This window comes from Elgaria multicarinata, chromosome 2 (assembly GCF_023053635.1).
Source record: "Elgaria multicarinata webbii isolate HBS135686 ecotype San Diego chromosome 2, rElgMul1.1.pri, whole genome shotgun sequence".
Taxonomy (NCBI): domain Eukaryota; kingdom Metazoa; phylum Chordata; class Lepidosauria; order Squamata; family Anguidae; genus Elgaria; species Elgaria multicarinata.
The window spans coordinates 122,419,849-122,436,933 of NC_086172.1; the positions used below are offsets into that span (position 1 = coordinate 122,419,849).

The following is a 17,085-nucleotide window of genomic DNA, read 5'->3' on the forward strand; positions in this document are numbered from 1 at the left end:
CAAGGCCAAAAGACCCTTAAAGCTCTTACTGCCGGGAACTAAGCCATAGGAGAGGCATTTCAACCTTTTAGAATGGGGAAAAAATACTGCACAAAAGCTAGGAAGCTGGGGGAAAGGGGGAAGGGGCATTGTTCTTCTGGGAAACCCTGGAGAACTTCATGTCCCCCCCCAAAGGGCCAGATTTGCCCCCCCAGAACTCAGGCTCTGTGCCACTGTTGTAAAGCATCTCTCTTCATTCATTGCTACTGATAATTAGTACTATTAGATATTCTTCCTGACTTAGGGCACAATCCTATCAATACTTTCCTTGCCACTCAGAAAGCCCTGAACTTGGAGGCGTCTGAGTTTCCTATGCCTACTGCGTTGAAGCTAGTGGGGCGGGGGATTGGCACAAGCAATCTTTGCTTCCCTTGGGTGATTTTTGCTAGATAAGCTTTTTAGGTTGACCATATGGAAAGGAGGACCATATGGAAAGGAGGACAGGGCTCCTGTATCTTTAACAGTTGTATAGAAAAAGGAATTTCTGCGCCTGTCATTTGTATGCATGCCGCACCTGGTGAAATTCCCTCTTCATCACAACAGTTAAAGTAGGGTGACCATATTTTGGAAACCAAAAAGGAGGACAACATGGCCGGCCCCCAAGGGGGCGTGTCCAGCACCAAGGGGGCGTGCCCACCCGAAGGTAGTCTGATTTTACAGCACACATTTAAGACAAATCTGTTCTACATAACATCTTAATGTTACAATCACTGAAATAAAGAACAAGTGAGAGATTCAATGTCATTTTGATTTGTGGATGCCTTGCCTCTGCTGAGCTCCAGGTACCCGACTGCCCACCAAATCTGCAACAGGAAAGGTGCCCTGCTTGCCCAAGACTTCTTACCTAAAGACTGGAGATCCCCTTAATGCCAAGGGCTGAAACTGCTCAATGTGCAACACCCCAAAGAGGAGGTTTGACAACCTGAGTTTGAAGGATATGGCTCCAGCAGTTTTAAAACACAATAATTTTAAAACTTTGAACTTTAAAAAAAAATCCTAAAAAAACAATGGATGAACAGATCTGATTCAAACTTGGCATGGCTAAATTTCTCCTTAAGAGCTATCATGGTGCCAAGTTTCATCTCTTTATCTTTAAAAATAACATTTTTTAAAAAAATATTAAATCTTCAAATTTTAAAAAATTCCTAAAAATAAATGGATAAATAGATCTGTTTCAAATTTGGTATGGCTAAAGATCTACCTAAAATCTATCATGGTGCGAACTTTCAGCTCTTTATCTTTAAAAATGACAGTTTAAAAATAATAATTTTAAAACCTCAATTTTTAAAAAATTCCTAAAAAAATCAATGGATGAACGGATCTGTTTCAAATTTGGTGTGGCTAAAGCTCTACCTAAATCCTATCATGCTGTGAAGTTTCATCTCTTTATCTTTAAAAATGATGATTTTAAAAATAATAATTTTAAAACCTCAATTTTAAAAAAATTCCTAAAAAATCAATGGATGAACGGATCTGTTTCAAATTTGGTATGACTAAAGCCCTTCCTAAGAGCTACCATCATGCCAAGTTTCATGACTTTATCTTAAAAAATGACGGCTTTATAAGCATTTTTGTTAATTCCCATTATAGCTGCTCTTTGGAAAATCCGGATTTCCCCTCCCCCTCCCGGATTTGTCATGGTCACCCTAGAAGCTGCAGGATCCCTGCTCTCTTTTGTATCTGGTCACTCTAGTATAGCTACCTACCTACTAGCTATTAAGCTGCAGCTTCTATAATCTGTAGGGGATTATGGAAATAATTGTGGGAATTGTAGTACAACACATCTGGAGGGCACCCAGATAGGGAGGGCCAGATTATTGTGTGGCAAAAGGAAAGAGGGGTGGTATTTAGATAGCTGGAATAAAAGCTGCTCACAATTTTACAGAAGTTAGCTAACACAGCAGAAGCTACTTTGGCAATCACACAACATGGTCTTGAGCCTAGTAGACAAACCAGGGCGTAATGTAACCTGAGAACTGGGTAGTAAACCAGGGAAGAATCTACAGTGGCTGCTCATCATTTTGGAATGGAAACTGCCTTGGTCGCCCTGTGGGATGACCTCTGCTGGGAGAGAGACAGGGGGAGTGCAACCCTGTTGGTTCTCCTGGACCTCTCAGCGGCCTTCGATACCATCGACCATGGTATCCTTCTGGATAGGTTTTCTGAGCTGGGAGTTGGAGGTACTGCGTTGCAGTGGTTCCGCTCCTACTTGGATGGCCGATTCCAGAAGGTGGTGCTGGGGGATTATTGCTCTGTGCCGTGGCTCCTAAGCCATGGGGTTCCACAGGGCTCTGTCTTACCCCTATGCTCTTTAACATATACATGAAGCCGCTTGGGGAGGTTATCTGGAGATGTTGACTGAGGTGTCACCAATATGCGGATGATACCCAGCTCTACCTTTCCTTTTCATCAAACCCAGGTGAGGCAGTGACTGTTCTGAACCAGTGCCTAGGCACGGTAATGGACTGGATGAGGGCTAACAAACTGAGACTCAATCCAGACAAGACGGAGGTACTGTTAGCGGGTGGTTCATCTGTCCGTCGAGGTGATGTTTGCCTCCTGGACGGGGTTGCACTCTCCCTAAAAGATCGGGTCCGTAGTTTGGGGGTGCTCTTGGATCCAGAACTGTCACTTGAGGCACAGGTGAACTCAGTGGCAAAGAGCACCTTTTATCAGCTTAGGTTGATATACCAACTACGCCATTATCTGGACAGAGATAGCCTAGCTACAGTTATCCATGCTCTGATAACCTCTTGTTTGGATTACTGCAATGCGTTATACATGGGGCTGCCTTTGAAAACGGTCCGGAAGCTTCAGCTGGTACAAAACAGGGCAGCCCGTTTACTAACAGGGACTGGCCGGCGAGATCCTTTTACAACTTCATTGGCTGCCAGTCCGGGTCCGGGCCCGATTCAAAGTGCTGGTATTGACATTTAAAGCCCTAAATGTTTTGGGGCCAGGTTATTTGAAAGAACGCCTCCTCCCATATGTACCTGCCCGGACCTTAAGATCATCCACAGGGGCCCTTCTTCATGAGCCCCTGCCAAAGGAAGTGAGGCAGGTGGCTACTAGAAGGAGGGCTTTCTCTGCTGTGGCACCCCGGTTGTGGAATGAGCTCCCCAGAGAGGTCCGCCTGGCGCCTACACTGTACTGCTTTTGTCGCCAGCTGAAGACCTTTTTATTCTCTCAGTATTTTAACACTTAATTTTAACTTAAATTTAAATTTTACTGTTCTAACTCTGTATTTTAATCTTATATCAATTTTGCTGCGTAGTTTTATCCTGGTTGTGCTTTTTATACTGTATTTTGTAATTGTGCTTTTAACATGTTGGTTGTTTTATTATGGTTTTAATTTTTATGAACCGCCCAGAGAGCTTTGGCTATCGGGCGGTATAAAAATGTAATAAATAAATAAATAAATTATGCATTGTCAAAAAAGAAGAAATGCAACATGCACAAATATGACAAAAGAGGACACAGTTTTGCGTAAAATTTGCATGTAGAGATGCAAAATTTATATGTAGAGATGCAAAATGAGAAAGAATTACCATAACGTAAATAGAAATATAATACATCTCACTATACTGCAGAAGACTGTGACCATTTGACTGGGTGTCTGCTCAGTCAGTCTTCCCAGTCTGCTAACGGCTGATGGAGAACTTCAAGGTCCCTTTTGCTCCCTCTTCCTATGCCCTTTGCCTTCAAAACCGACTTGGGCTGAATAGCCTTTCAAATGGAGCGTTGGCGGTCAACTTTTTTCCTCCCTAAAGTAGGACACAAGGCTACCTCAGAAGAGACTGAATGGAAGAAAACTGTATTCTGGGGCACCCCTAGCCCAGTTCACCCAGTGTCTTCACCCAGGTCCATCCAGGCTCAGCCCTGTCTCACCACCCAAACAAAGCAGGGAAGGAATGGGCGTGGGCCCATCCCCTCCTATCTCTTTTGGGCATTGCCGCCAACTGAAAGGTTGTGGAGCCTGTCCTCTGCTCCATGTAGCCAGGCCATCACTTGGGAGGGAGTTGGCTGCTGTCCCTCAAGGGTCATTTGTGGGAGTGTTATACAATAGCTACAATTCTCTTGTAGCACACATTCATTGCTTGAATAGAAAACGTCTGCAGCACAAATGAACTGAATTAGTTTTGTTTACACCTACCTTAATGCTTGCAAATTGTATTCCAGGTCCTACTCAAGGAACGTTAACAGCAATAAGGCATTAGGAGGCCCTTGCCTCAAAGTTTGGTTTCAGCCCTTCTGTCACAGTTCCTGTATTTTGCGTGTTTTGCGTCTGCAACCCAACACGACATTTGCCTTTTTTGGAAGTATGTCATCTTGCTGACTCATATGCAATATGTAATCCAGCATAATCCCTAGGCCTTCTTCAGTAAGGCCAAACCACAGACTTTTTGTGGTTGTTTGTTCCCATGTGTAAAATGGCAACCTTGTACAAGGAACAGATGTTTAGGTCATAAGAACGTGGGAAATGCCTTGCAGGATCACACTAAGGGCCATCTCAAGCAGCCTTCCTCAAGCTGGTGCCTTCCAGATGTTGGATCACAACTCACATCATTCCCACCAGGATGAGGGGAGTTGTGAGGGTCTCAGGTTGGGAGAGGCAGGTCTGAAATACATTCTGTTTCTAGGATGATTCTGGAAGCTCACAAGCAAAGCATGAATATAATGGCCTATGCTTGTGGGGGTTTTTTGGTACTCAGACGTATAATCTCTCTAAACATGGAATTTCTTTAGCTATAATGTAATTAATTTCTATTTCTCCCTTTTGTTTGTCTAAGTTTTTAATAAACGATCTAAGATAGGGGCCATCATCTTATATTGTGGTATCAAATTCCACATGTTGTACTAAAAAATAATAATCCTTGAGTCTCTGTTTACTGGGGTGGGGCCTCCTTTGCGCCTTTGTAGGGTGAAGGCAGGAAGGTAATGAGACGTTCTTCCTCTTTTTTCACGTGGGCAGTTTTGTGCTAACCTGGTTTGCTGCCCACGGCGTAGCCAGATCCTGCTTGGGAACGAATCAGCTGCACCAGGCAGCTGTAAGAGGGCAGTGCCTGGGAGTGGACTTCTGGAGGAACATTCTCCCTCTGGTCTGCTCCTAGGCCATAAATAAGGGATCCAGGTTAGGACTTAGCATTGCTGTTGCTGACTTCACCACCCCTGCATCCATCCTAGTCTTAGCAGTGGACATTACCTTGCTAAGGATAAAGTTTAGCCAATGGTTGATGGGGCTGGGAAATCCAGTTTAACCACTGGTTGATGGGGCTGGGACTGTGTGTGATTGGTCTCAGCAAAGTGGGCTTTTTACTTTCCTCATATAATAGCTGTGGTTTATTGTTTAATTGTTCTATAATTCCATCACAAATTTTTGTTTCAGGAACTTGAAGATTGGGCTGGATCCATTACAGAGATCAGCAGGGATGGACTCTCTGCTTCCCACTGGGGGATCCCCTTCAGAGATTTTGGAAAGTCACTTCCAAGGCCTAGCCTGGGGGATGGTGTGCCTACCACATACTCAGGGTGCTGTAACACTCCACAGCATTGTTTCATGCTGTTGAAGGCACCCCCCAGCAACATTCTTCAAGCAGACAGGCTGGATGGTGGTATTGGTCAACAGTTGTACTATCTGATGACTGGATCATTGCCATATGCCATGCCAAACTCTGTTGAGGCAGCTGGACAACCATCTGTCGGGTATGCTTTGAGGTGGATTCCTGCGTTGAGCAGGGGTTGGACTCGCTGGCCTTGTCGGTCCCTTCCAACCCTACTATTCTATGATTCTGTGATCTATAATGAATAAACATTGTGGTTCCATACACACTATGGGCACAATTCATATTGTCGACCTTGAACCTATGAGCTCATTTCACTGGTTGACACCAAGGTCTAGCATTCACTGGTTGACACCAAGTTCTCTTTCTTTCCACACTATTCATAATTTTATAAACCTCCGTTATATCCATTGGTTTCAATGTTCTTCTTTTTTCTAATCAAAAAAAGACTAACATGCTTTAGGAATGGTGCTGCAACTATGCAACCCTATGACTACTCTAATGAGGTTTTTGTGCTCTAGGGGAGGAGCACACTTATCTCGCAAAAGATTTAAGCTGCTCAGATAACAATGGAAAATCCAAGAAATGGGGGTGAGCGATGGTTACTAGTTAGGATGGGAGTGTTGAAATTAGAGATGGACGAATCTGTCAATTTTGATTTCTTTCAGTTCCTCCTTTTTCAGATATTAAGTTTGCTTCATCACAAACCTTGAGAGTATTTTTTTTAGTTCTCATGAAAATTCATATGCATTTTTGTGTGCATTTCCCCTAATACATGTGTTTTTGTATGCATAATGTATTTGTATGCTTTTTTCACTAATCTACACATTTCTGTGTACATGTTTCTCTAGTATATGCATTTTTGTACAGATTTTTGATTGGAAAACTTCATGCAAAATTCTGACAAGTGTGAATTTTAAAGGATAACTCCATTGCGGATTGCATATTTGTTCCAATGTGCAAAATTAAGTTCCAAATGCAAAATTAGTTTTGATTTGCATATTTATTCCAAAATGTCTCCTCCATCGCTAGTTGACATTATATATATATATATATATATATATATATATATATATATGGGTGAATGTATTTATACATACTAACTTATCACCATTTTTCCCTATATTTACTTGATGGCATATTTAATCAATGGCATAGCCAGTTAAGACAAGATAGTTTTATGACATCTGAAAAAAAAAAAGTTTTTTCCCCATTCTAAAATAGCTGACCTTGACACTCACAGTGCTCAATTCTTAGCTTTGTGAGCACTCTGGGTCTTACAAAGAGCTTTTCTCTGTGGTAGGACTCCACTCCCTCTCTTAAACTGAAAGGAGAGCCTGTGAATACAGGGGTATGAATTGGATTATGTGTGCGCAAGAATAAGGAACTACAAGATCACAGTGACATAGACCCAGTTTACATGATCACAACAACCCATCGTGGCTTGTTTATGCCATGGTGAGCTACAACACATGCTGCATGGTTTTTGAATATTCTAGCTGCTCTCTCAGCTTGTTGTGTCATCTGAACTCAGGCATCAGGGGTTGTGCAAGGGTTAGGTTGGAGGACATAACTGTAGAACAAGCCAACAATCATTTAATCCTCGCACAACCCCCACTGTCCATGTTTAGATGACACATGCTGGTGGCTTGAATATTCGTAATGGCCGCTAGCGCACATGCTGGAACTTATTTACGTCGTGGTGGCTTATTTGATCATGAGAATCAGCCCAGAGTTTTGATGGAATCATTGAGAGACTTAAAACATGCAGCTGGATAGAACGTGAATGTGCTGAAAAACGCAGCTGGATAAAGCATGAGGTTCCCTTCACAGCTGTGGTCCAGAAGTGGTCAGACAGGTGGAAACTCTCAACCAGTCACAGATTTAATATTTTTAGAAACCGCATTTTGAAAAACTAAGAAGAGGAAGAGAAAAAACACCTCAGGTCTGAAACGAAAATGGATTAAAATAAAATAGTACATGCATTCCAGGATACGTTTAAATGTGTTTTGTTTATAAAGTCTATTCATCTACTTTGACATTATGTTTCCAAATTCCAATTCAATGTATAATAATAATATTGGGCCACTTTACAGGCCTGTTGTGAGAACAATATGTTAAAGATTGAAGAACAATTGGTGCTATATACTGTACAGGTGAGGTAATTATTGTATCCAGTCCTAACGTTTCATTGCAATTACTTCCAATTTGAATTAGTTGGAACTCAAATGGGATTAAGGGGAAAGGAATTGAGCTGCAAAGGATACTTCCTCCTCCTTCTTCTCATAAACAACTTGGGGAGGAGGGGGCAGAGCTTTCAGAAAGGCTATCCAAAGCATAAGAACATAAGATCTGCCATGCTGGATCAGAGCAAGGGTCCATCTAGTCCAGCACTCTAGTGGCCAACCAGCCATCGGCCAGGGATGAACAAGCAGGACATGTTGCAATAGCACCCTCCCACCCATGTTCCCCAGCAACTGGTGCACACAGGCTTACTGCCTCTAATACTGGAGGTAGCACACAACCATCAGGGCTAGTAGCCATTGGTAGCCTTTGCCTCCAGGAACTTACCCAACACCCTTTTAAAGCCATCCAAGCAAAATCTCTCCTTGCGTTCATTTCATTGGCAGAGGCAGATAGGCCCCTCCACCCCCAAACTGAGGGCAGAGGAGGGGGACTTATCTCAGAGAAAGGGCATGAGAAGGAGGCCACTTCCCTCTGTTGTTTGAGCAATCGAAGGGGCAGAGAGGATCATGGGGAGGTCAGGGTCATCCTCCAAGAGCCCTGGGGACATGGTGATGGCTTCCTAAGAATCCCCTTGCCTGGAAGCTCATTGTGTCAGCTGAAGGAGCCAGGCCTGCTTTCTCTCAGCCTACACAACAGCCTCGCAGGTCCAAGAGTGCTGTCCTTTGTGGCCAGGAATATTCTTCAGAGCATGAGGACAGGGTCCATATGCACCCCTTGTCCTGGGTGGAGAAAGGGAGATCATTCTGACATGCTCCTGTTTTTCCTGCATGGATCACAATTCTCTACAACTGACAGACCCTGTCCTGCCCAGAAACAACCCCCTCTCCCTCCATTAAGCTACCCTGGGCTGTCTGTACACAAACATTCCACTTTGCAAACAGACAAAGAAACACTAAAGAAATCATATTATGAAGCTTGAACCACAGAAGGAAGCAGTTGAGGTGGTAAATCCGTTCTGGGTTTCAGTCAGCACCAATAAGCACCTTGGAGAGCTCCATCAGAATTCTGACTGGTTCTGACACCCAGAGTGGATCCATCACCCCACTGACATTGAAGCCAGCAGCCTCCACTGGAAGGAAGGGACACTACCCACTCCCACTACTAGAGTAGTAACAGCAATCTGTGCTGCTACTCTGGTGCCCTGTATGGTACAGGTATGGAGTATACATAGCCTGAGGAGAGGTGGGCTGTAGCTCAGTGGTAGAACACAGGCTTTACATGAAGAGGAGCTCTGGATCCGCCCCCCCCAGTCGGAAATCCTTGAGATGCTGCCAGTCACTGTAGGTAATTCTGACCCGGACGGACCAATGGTTTGACTCAATATAAGGCAGCTTTCTATAATCTTAAGGATTTGGCATCTGGGAATATCTTTTCCTCTATTTTTTTTAAAAAAGAAAGGAAGGATAATAAACAATATAATAACTCAAAGGTCCCCACTGATGAGATGCGTGGATCAGTAATACTGTGAGATGCGTGGATCAGTAATACTGTGACAATCAAACGATTATATATATCCAAGTAAATAATTAATTGCATGTTACAAATTGTTTAATTATGTGTATGCTTGAGTTATTAATAAACCACTTTAATTCTCTAGAGAGGTAGTTGTGTTAGTCTATTGCAGCAAAAACAATGAAGAATCTTGTGCCACCTTAAAAACTAGCAATGGTATAACCCATTAAGGTGACATAAGATTTTTTGGGTTTATTTACACTACGGTGTTATTCCGCTGCATCTACTTTCTATTCTATCACAGAATTGAGATCTGAGCACTACACAAATGTGTTTCCTTTTCTGCTTTTCTGTTACATAACCTTCAAGTGGCACTGTGGTATAGCACAAATACACAAGTGGAAACAGCATTTCCTTTTGCTATTGGAAATAATATCACATTTTCCCTGCACTAAAAAAAAACCTTGCTGAAAGTACTGTTTACAAACAGACGCAAAACTGGAGGGTCACAATGTTGTTTAAAGAACCCATAATAAACAACGATGAGTAGGGCATGTTGAGTGCGCAATAAATGCTTTGTGTAGAAAAGTCCCCAGGTGTTTAAACCAGTTTAAACCAGTTAATGCACTCAGTGTTTCCTAGATTCACTCATGAGCCACTGGATTAATAGAAAGAATATGCCTTCATTATACCTGACTTTATTAAATATTTACATGTTATTAATATTTGCACAGTAAGATATATTTCCAAGATCTGCAAACTTCTCTCTAGCCATGGAGAAATATAGCAGAGCCTGTATTAATGCTGGTTTAAAAGCTGTAAGCTAAGGCAGAACCTTTGAAGGTGAAACGGTAATGCCTGTGAAGACCAACCCCCCCCACCCCCTCCACCCCCCACCCCCCGTGTCTGCTGCATGGTTTAATCACAGCACAATCAAATACTTTCTGGGGGGGGGGGGAAATTCCTTTCTTTAAAAAAACAACAACACAAAATCCCTACTGTGTCCAGCTTGTTGTATAGAAGCAAAGAAAACCTGTTGGAATTTTCAACGCTGAAGAAGGGAATTCGTACCAGAGACATTGGATGTGGAAAGGCATGAGGGTGTGGGACGCATAGTAAAAGAGGTGTTCAAAAACTCTGCTGCTAACTCCAACCCACGTGTCAAAATGATTTGGCTTTTCAGGACTTGGCGCTCTTGCTCAAAGAGAATAGTGCTTTCTATCAATGTTGCTCCTTCCCATCACCTCTCCACTAAACTGGTACGTCAGCTTCTTCTTGACTTTCTTGACCTCCCCAGTCTTCCCATAATTTCGCAATGCCCGTGCCATCTTCTGGTAGGTCATTTTCTTGCGGTTGCCTTTCTGAATGCCCCAGCGATGAGCCAGTGCCTCTTTGTGTTTGGAGGAGAACTGGAACGTGCCTTTCTCCTTATCCACCCACCAGATGCTATCCTTCATATCTCCGCTCCGAAGCAGGTCAAGAAGAAACTGGTAAAGTCGGATTTTCTTCTTACTGCCTATAAGTAGAAATAGACAAAGCAATGTGTGAGGTCCCTTAGCGAGAACATTGGAAGCTGCTTGATACAGAGTCAGACCATTGGTGCCTCTAGCTCAGTATTACATGAACTGAAAACAATGCTGTTGGAGCTCTTTCAATCTGAAATCTTAAAAATTCATCAGCCAATGTTATTAAATTTGTTAACAGCAGCAAAGATGACCAATTGTTATTAAAGAATGGTTTACTAAAGTGTGGCAAATTGCATAATTATTGAAAATTAGTGAAGTAGCGAGGTTAAGAGATGGCAGACAACAGATCCCTAAATTTATAGAGGAATGGAAACCTTTTATTGCTTATTGGAAAAATAATTATGATAGAGAAATAAATATATATTCTTGTTTTACTATATAATAAAACATTGCTTGGGAGATATGTGATATTGTGATCTTATGTACTATCTAATCTATTTAGTTCAGTTTACATTTAATTTATTTTTGGATGTTTTGTGTAGTGTTATGAAAATTCTATTTATTTGATACAAAATTTACTTAATTTATTCTCACATGTTAATAGGTGTGTTATGCTGGGTGGGTTTTTTTGTTGAGTAGCTGTAATAATCGACAGTATATAATGAATATGTTGTATAACAGTATGTTGTATAATTTTTTATTAAAAAAATAAAGCATTTAAAATTAAAAAAAGTATTACATGTACTGGCAGTGACTCTCTAGTGTTTCAGACAGGCGTCTTTTCCAGTCCTACCTGAAAATGCCAGGGATTGTACCTAGGAACTTTTGTGTGCAAAGCTAAATGTGTTCTTCTGTTGCTCTATGGCCCTCCCCTGGAAGAGTTGTTGCACTTCCCCTTTCACCAGAAGAGGAAGGGTTTAGGCTGGCCAGTCTCTGGATGGTGGCAGGAAACTACAGCTTTTCATCAGTGGTGTCATGGGCATCTGTAGGTGTCCATAACAGTAGCACAATAATATCATGGTAGCGATATCCCGGTAGAGCTAGATGGGGTTTTGGTGCGAGGGGGAGTTTTAGATTTGGCCAGTTTTAAAGTAAGTATTATAACATATATTCTATGTTCAAAACATTTTAATTTTCAAGTAAACCAATTTGAAAGTGAGTCTATTATGGGAGGTTTGCAAAGCAAGCCGAAAAATAGCCACATTTAATACGCTTGAGAAAATTTACATGCAAATGACAAGCAGTTGAAGAACAGATAGATGTTGATAGATCTGGTGACAGGGGAATAGAAAAGCCCAGAACACGTTGCCTGTCTATCCATCCCAAGTTGTTATTTTTAAGAGCAACATAGCTGTCAGGAACCTCGCCCTGAGCAGCAATCTGGGCTCCAACTCAGATGATGATGATCCAACTGGATCCATCAGACCAGTGGCTTCACAGGCAGAGGTGCTGGAAACCAACCCAGACCCAGGATCATGACCAGCTCTGGGTCTCTTAGATTGGCAGCCCTTGCTGGCTGAGGATTATGGGGATTGTAGTTCAATACATCTGGAGGGTGTCAGGTTGGGGAAAGCTGAATTATTATTGGACCAACCTTCCGACAAGGAGTTATCAAAAGCATATATGTCCTTTTCAGGCTTCATTAACAGCTTTATTAAAGCTATTACACAATCACATACAGAATATTCAGTGCATAGTTTGAATTGTAGCTGAACCTTGATCACAGCCTTCCCCAACTGTGTGCCCCTCAGATGTTTTGGACCAACTTCCATTTGCCCCATTTGGTTAGGAATCCTATGAGTTGCAGGTAGTGAAGACTGGTGGCTCCAATGTCATTGGGGTGGTGAATCTGCTCTGGGTTTCAGTGAGAACCAGTCAGAACTCTAAAGGAGCTCTCCAAGGTGCTTTGTATCTCTAAAGGAGCCAATAGAACTCTATCTCCAGTATTCAAGGCAGTAAGCCTGTGTGCACCAGTTGCTGGAGAACATGGGTGGGAGGGTGCTGTTGCACCATGTCCTGCTTGTTCATCCCTGGCCAATGGCTGGTTGGCCACTGTGTGAACAGAGTGCTGGACTAGATGGACCCTTGGTCTGATCCAGCAAGGCTCTTCTTATGTTTTTAAAAGGAGCTATCCAAGATGTAAAGCACCTTGGATAGCTCCTTTTGAGTTCTGTTGGCTTCTTTAGAGTTCTGACTGGTTCTGTCTGAAACCAGGAGTGGATTCACTACCCCACTGACATTGGAGCGGGTTGTAGGCCAAAACATCTGGAGGGGACCAGGTTACGGAAGGCTGCTTTACAAAGTTCCACCAGACAAAAAAGACAGACCTCTGCATTAAAAGGCCGACCATCCATATTTCAACCACAGAGAAGGCTACCGGGGGGGGGGGGCGGGGAAGGGAGAGGCAAGGATAATAAGAGGTCACATGAACAAATACATATCAGTACTTGACACTGATGAATGAAGACTAATGGGTTAAGCAACAGCCTTCATTAAAATGCCAGGTTTTGAGGAGGGGTTTGAAGAAAAAGAGATAAGTAGTACCAGGTAGATGTTCTGAGAAAAATCTCAAGGCATGAGGGGCAACAAGGAAGTCACTTTAGAAAACAGGAGGAGAGTTCCAGCTAGTGGAGTTGGAGGGGAAACTGTTGTCCCAGGCAGGAACAGAATTAAAGAATTAAGGGCAGAAAGGTAGCGTGGAGCCAGGTGCTGAACACCATCTTTGCCTTTTATCTGCTGACCTGCTTCTCCACTTATCATTCCAGGAACGGGATCCCCGATATCAGTCTCCCCATCTGACACTTCCAATGGGGGGCTCTGTCTCTCTAGATCTTCTTCATCAGAACTGCGCTGATGAGAGGGGTACACACACATGCGAGGCACAAAGGTAACCTGTAGGACACAAGAAGGGTGTTGGAGGTACAAAGTGTTAGAGGAAACACCACCTAGTGAAAGAGAGTGGTAAGAGTGGCAAAGGAAGGAAATCAGGGGACTATTGATTGGTTACATGTATACCCTGCCTTTCCTTTAGTATGCTCACAGTGTGTACAGGGATACTTAAAAAAGAGTCTCGCAATGTTGTGAATATGGTTGGAGCTCGCTTTTTAATGCCTATGTGGCTGCAGCCTCTCCTTCAAACACCTCATGAGTAACTGCACAAACACGTCATTTTGAATGGTACTCTACCATGACACGTCATAGGGTACATTTACTGTCAAAATGGCAGTGTAGGATGCTGCTCTCCCCCACCCCCCATATATACTACCCTGTTTTGCTTGTTTATAGAAGCAAATCCCTGATCTTTGTCTTTGCTCACATTTACAGGGAATATGTGACAAAGAGGTCTGGAACAAAAACACCTTGAAATATAAGATAAGAAATAGCACTTTGTCCATGACTCAGGCTGCCCAGCGGGTCAGGCAGTGGACATCTGATGTTTTTCTGTTGATGCTGAAGTTCTTCCGAAACACCTCAGTAAAGAATGTGCAACTGGGTTGCTTCAGGGGTACATGATGGGCGGTTAGTGACTTGGCAGATTGACTGGAGATGATGACTATGATAGGAAGGGCTGGGATTGGGTAACAGTGTGTGTACATTTCCTGCCAAATCTTCAAGTGTAGAACAACTGACCTTAACCACGGAGTCATACACTGAGCACTTTATAGTTAAACAAAACAGCAGCCTAGGAGACGGGGGAAATGGAGAGGCAGGGTCAAAATTTAACTTGAAGGGAATTTCAAAGAAAAGTTCTACTTCATATGAAACATTTGAGGAATGTTAAGGGAAGTCCAGAACTTAACTGAGGCTAGTGAAATGTCCCAGTTGTGGTGGAAGACACCACATTTTGCGTATAGTGAAATTCTGTAGAAATTTGGAAGTTTTCCTCAGGTGTAACACTGGAAACATTCTGAGGCAAGCCAAAAGAGCTTCTCTTCTCTTGTGTATTTTCACTGAGCATTGACCAGTTATCTCACTTTCTATAACATTTATCTCCAAGGGCTCCTTCGCCTGTGTTTGGCTGTCATACTAAACTTGGAGTTATTTTTTTAAAACACCACCACCACCCAGAAAGGCCTTCTACAGAGCTATACATCTGAGTGTTTGTACCTGGTGGCTATGGTTGAGCCCAAGGTGGGTGACGGGGATCCCAGAATCAAGGACGTGCATCTGTTCAATCTCCATATGCCGGTAGAGCTGCTGCAGCTGAGGTGGCTGGACGCTTTGGAGCTCTGCAAAGTGGTTGTCTCCAAAGTTCTCAAACTCAGTGTGCAGGTGATGGGGGTGATATTCCCAGTAGTGCTCTGACGGAGATAAAAGCAATTCACCTGCTAAGACAGAAGAAAGAGAGAGTCGGCCCTTTGTTGTTGCAGAATATAAAGAAATGTGCTTCAGATTCATTCCATGGAAGGCTTGCTTCCATGTGGAATACAGGGAACCTGAACTGGATTCTGGGGCAAGATTTGATTTTCTGCAGAATTCAAAGGCAGGCTGCCAGTTCAAGCCCAGCAAAGTGCCATCTGCAGGATCCAGCAACATCGACCCACCCACCCCAGGCTTACATCATCATCATCATCATCATCATCATCATCATCATCATCATCATATATTTCTTACCCGCCTCTCCACTTGGATCGAGGCGGGGAAAAACAATGAATATAAAACACATTAAAAACTGATTAATAACATAGCATACATGGTTAAAACATCCTTAAAACATCCTAAAAACATTCTAAAATTTCACTGGATAGAATAATGGAGGCAGTGAGCAGCAGTAGCTCTACAATCTACAGCAGGGAGTGGGCCAGGAGAGAGTTGGGTTTGCATTGGAGGAGTCCTGTGGGTGTTTGCTGTTGCCCTCCCTCCCAAGCAGCTGCAAGCAACCTGTGCTCTTTCCCCAGGTATTTAAAATGAGGCTACAGCATGGAACTCTGAGCTGCTCACCATTTAAAATGTACCGCAATATCCTGTTATTGCTTCATTTTGAAGCACTCTGGGAAACTTAAAATGATGGAGGATTCTTAGCCACCCTCTGTGGGGTCAAACCTGAGCTGGGGGAAATGAGTTGGTGGATGGGCCCAATGCAGAGGAGGCATCAGCTGATAGCAGGCCTGAATCTCAGATTTCATTCTGTGGGGGTGGGAGTGGGAAGAAAGCTTCTAGACCTTATGGTCAGTGGCAGGCTTAGTGGTTAACAGCTCAGCTTGCAGCTACAGTTATACTACAAGTTATTTTTGTGTAGCACAGCTGTGCATTACAGCTAACATGCCATAGTAGTAGCATATAGCCTTGAATAAAGCTAGAATAACTTAACAGTCACCATACAATGGTAAATTATCATCACTCTGCATAGCACATGATAGCAAACCAGCTGGATGGATGGACACCTGGCTAAACAGTATAACTTGGTATCACACCATCATTGCCCAGACAGACCGCTCTAAGAGAAATGTGTACAAATGCTAAGTCCTATGAAAGTTTCATTAGTACAACAGCCAGAGGCCCCTCTTCTTGATAATAAATTAATTAATGTACAATGCTTGCTGTTAAATCTCCCATGCTTTCAGAACCTACATGGAAACTATAAAATGTTGCAGATCTTTAACTATGGAACTAGCTCTGATTTGTAAGAATTTCCTCTAATTTGATGAACATAGCTATTTTATGGCTGGCACATTTATGTAAAAGAGCAATGATCTTGTCTGAGGTAAGATACTGTTCTGATTTGCATGACGTGACAACCTGCCATGGGTGATCACCCATGGTGGCTTGCCGGGTCATCCAAACCTAACACAGTTTCGGCAGAGTGGTTTATTTTTGACGAACAAGCCACCCTGAGAACCCATGGCTTGTTTTAGGGTTGTCATGTGCTCTGAACCTGGCAGGGCAATTTCATCATGGGTTGCTGGGAATGGCTAGAGAGCCGCCCAGCCAGAGTGGCAATCCCCCCGCCACTCCTTGATATCTCACTCCAGCCTCCTTTGCCAGTGACTGCCCCTCCACAAATGCCCAAACGGCATTTTGGAGAGACCTTCACCTCTTTACCATTTCTTCCTCTTCTTCTTTTTCTTTTTGGTGCTTCAGGAGCAAGCAAATAGGGTTGTCTTTTAAAATTATTATTTCCCCTCCTTTTGCAAGTGTGCAGAAAACAGATTTCCTTGAGCACCAAAACAGTACCAAAAGGGGTGGGGCAGCACCTCCCTCCTGGCAATGTCATCCCCCTGTTATTAAGTGTTGAACTGATGCTTGTCAGTGTCCTCCTCCCTTTCAATGCTTCTCTGAATCTCTAGCAAGTCCAGAAAGGGGAGTTATTGGTTCCCCTC

The 17,085-nt window shown here is 43.1% G+C and overlaps 1 protein-coding gene across 4 annotated transcripts in view; it reads right to left on the bottom strand.

Annotated features, from left to right (window-relative positions):
- Positions 1 to 9,768: 9,768 nt before the first annotated feature.
- Positions 9,769 to 17,085, bottom strand: part of SPI1 (Spi-1 proto-oncogene) — a 31,055-nt gene continuing 23,738 nt past the window's right edge. Inside the window, exons 3-5 of one of the 4 annotated variants that reach the window (XM_063118836.1) lie at positions 14,873 to 15,066; positions 13,507 to 13,657; positions 9,769 to 10,815 (exon numbers count right to left, since the gene is read on the bottom strand). In XM_063118836.1, the coding sequence (XP_062974906.1) occupies positions 10,499 to 10,815; positions 13,507 to 13,657; positions 14,873 to 15,066 (662 nt within the window). In that variant the 3' untranslated portion in view covers positions 9,769 to 10,498. Of the gene's footprint in view, positions 10,816 to 13,506; positions 13,658 to 14,872; positions 15,094 to 17,085 lie in introns of all 4 variants that reach the window. The other 3 variants (XM_063118837.1, XM_063118835.1, XM_063118833.1) reach the window with 3 other exon arrangements.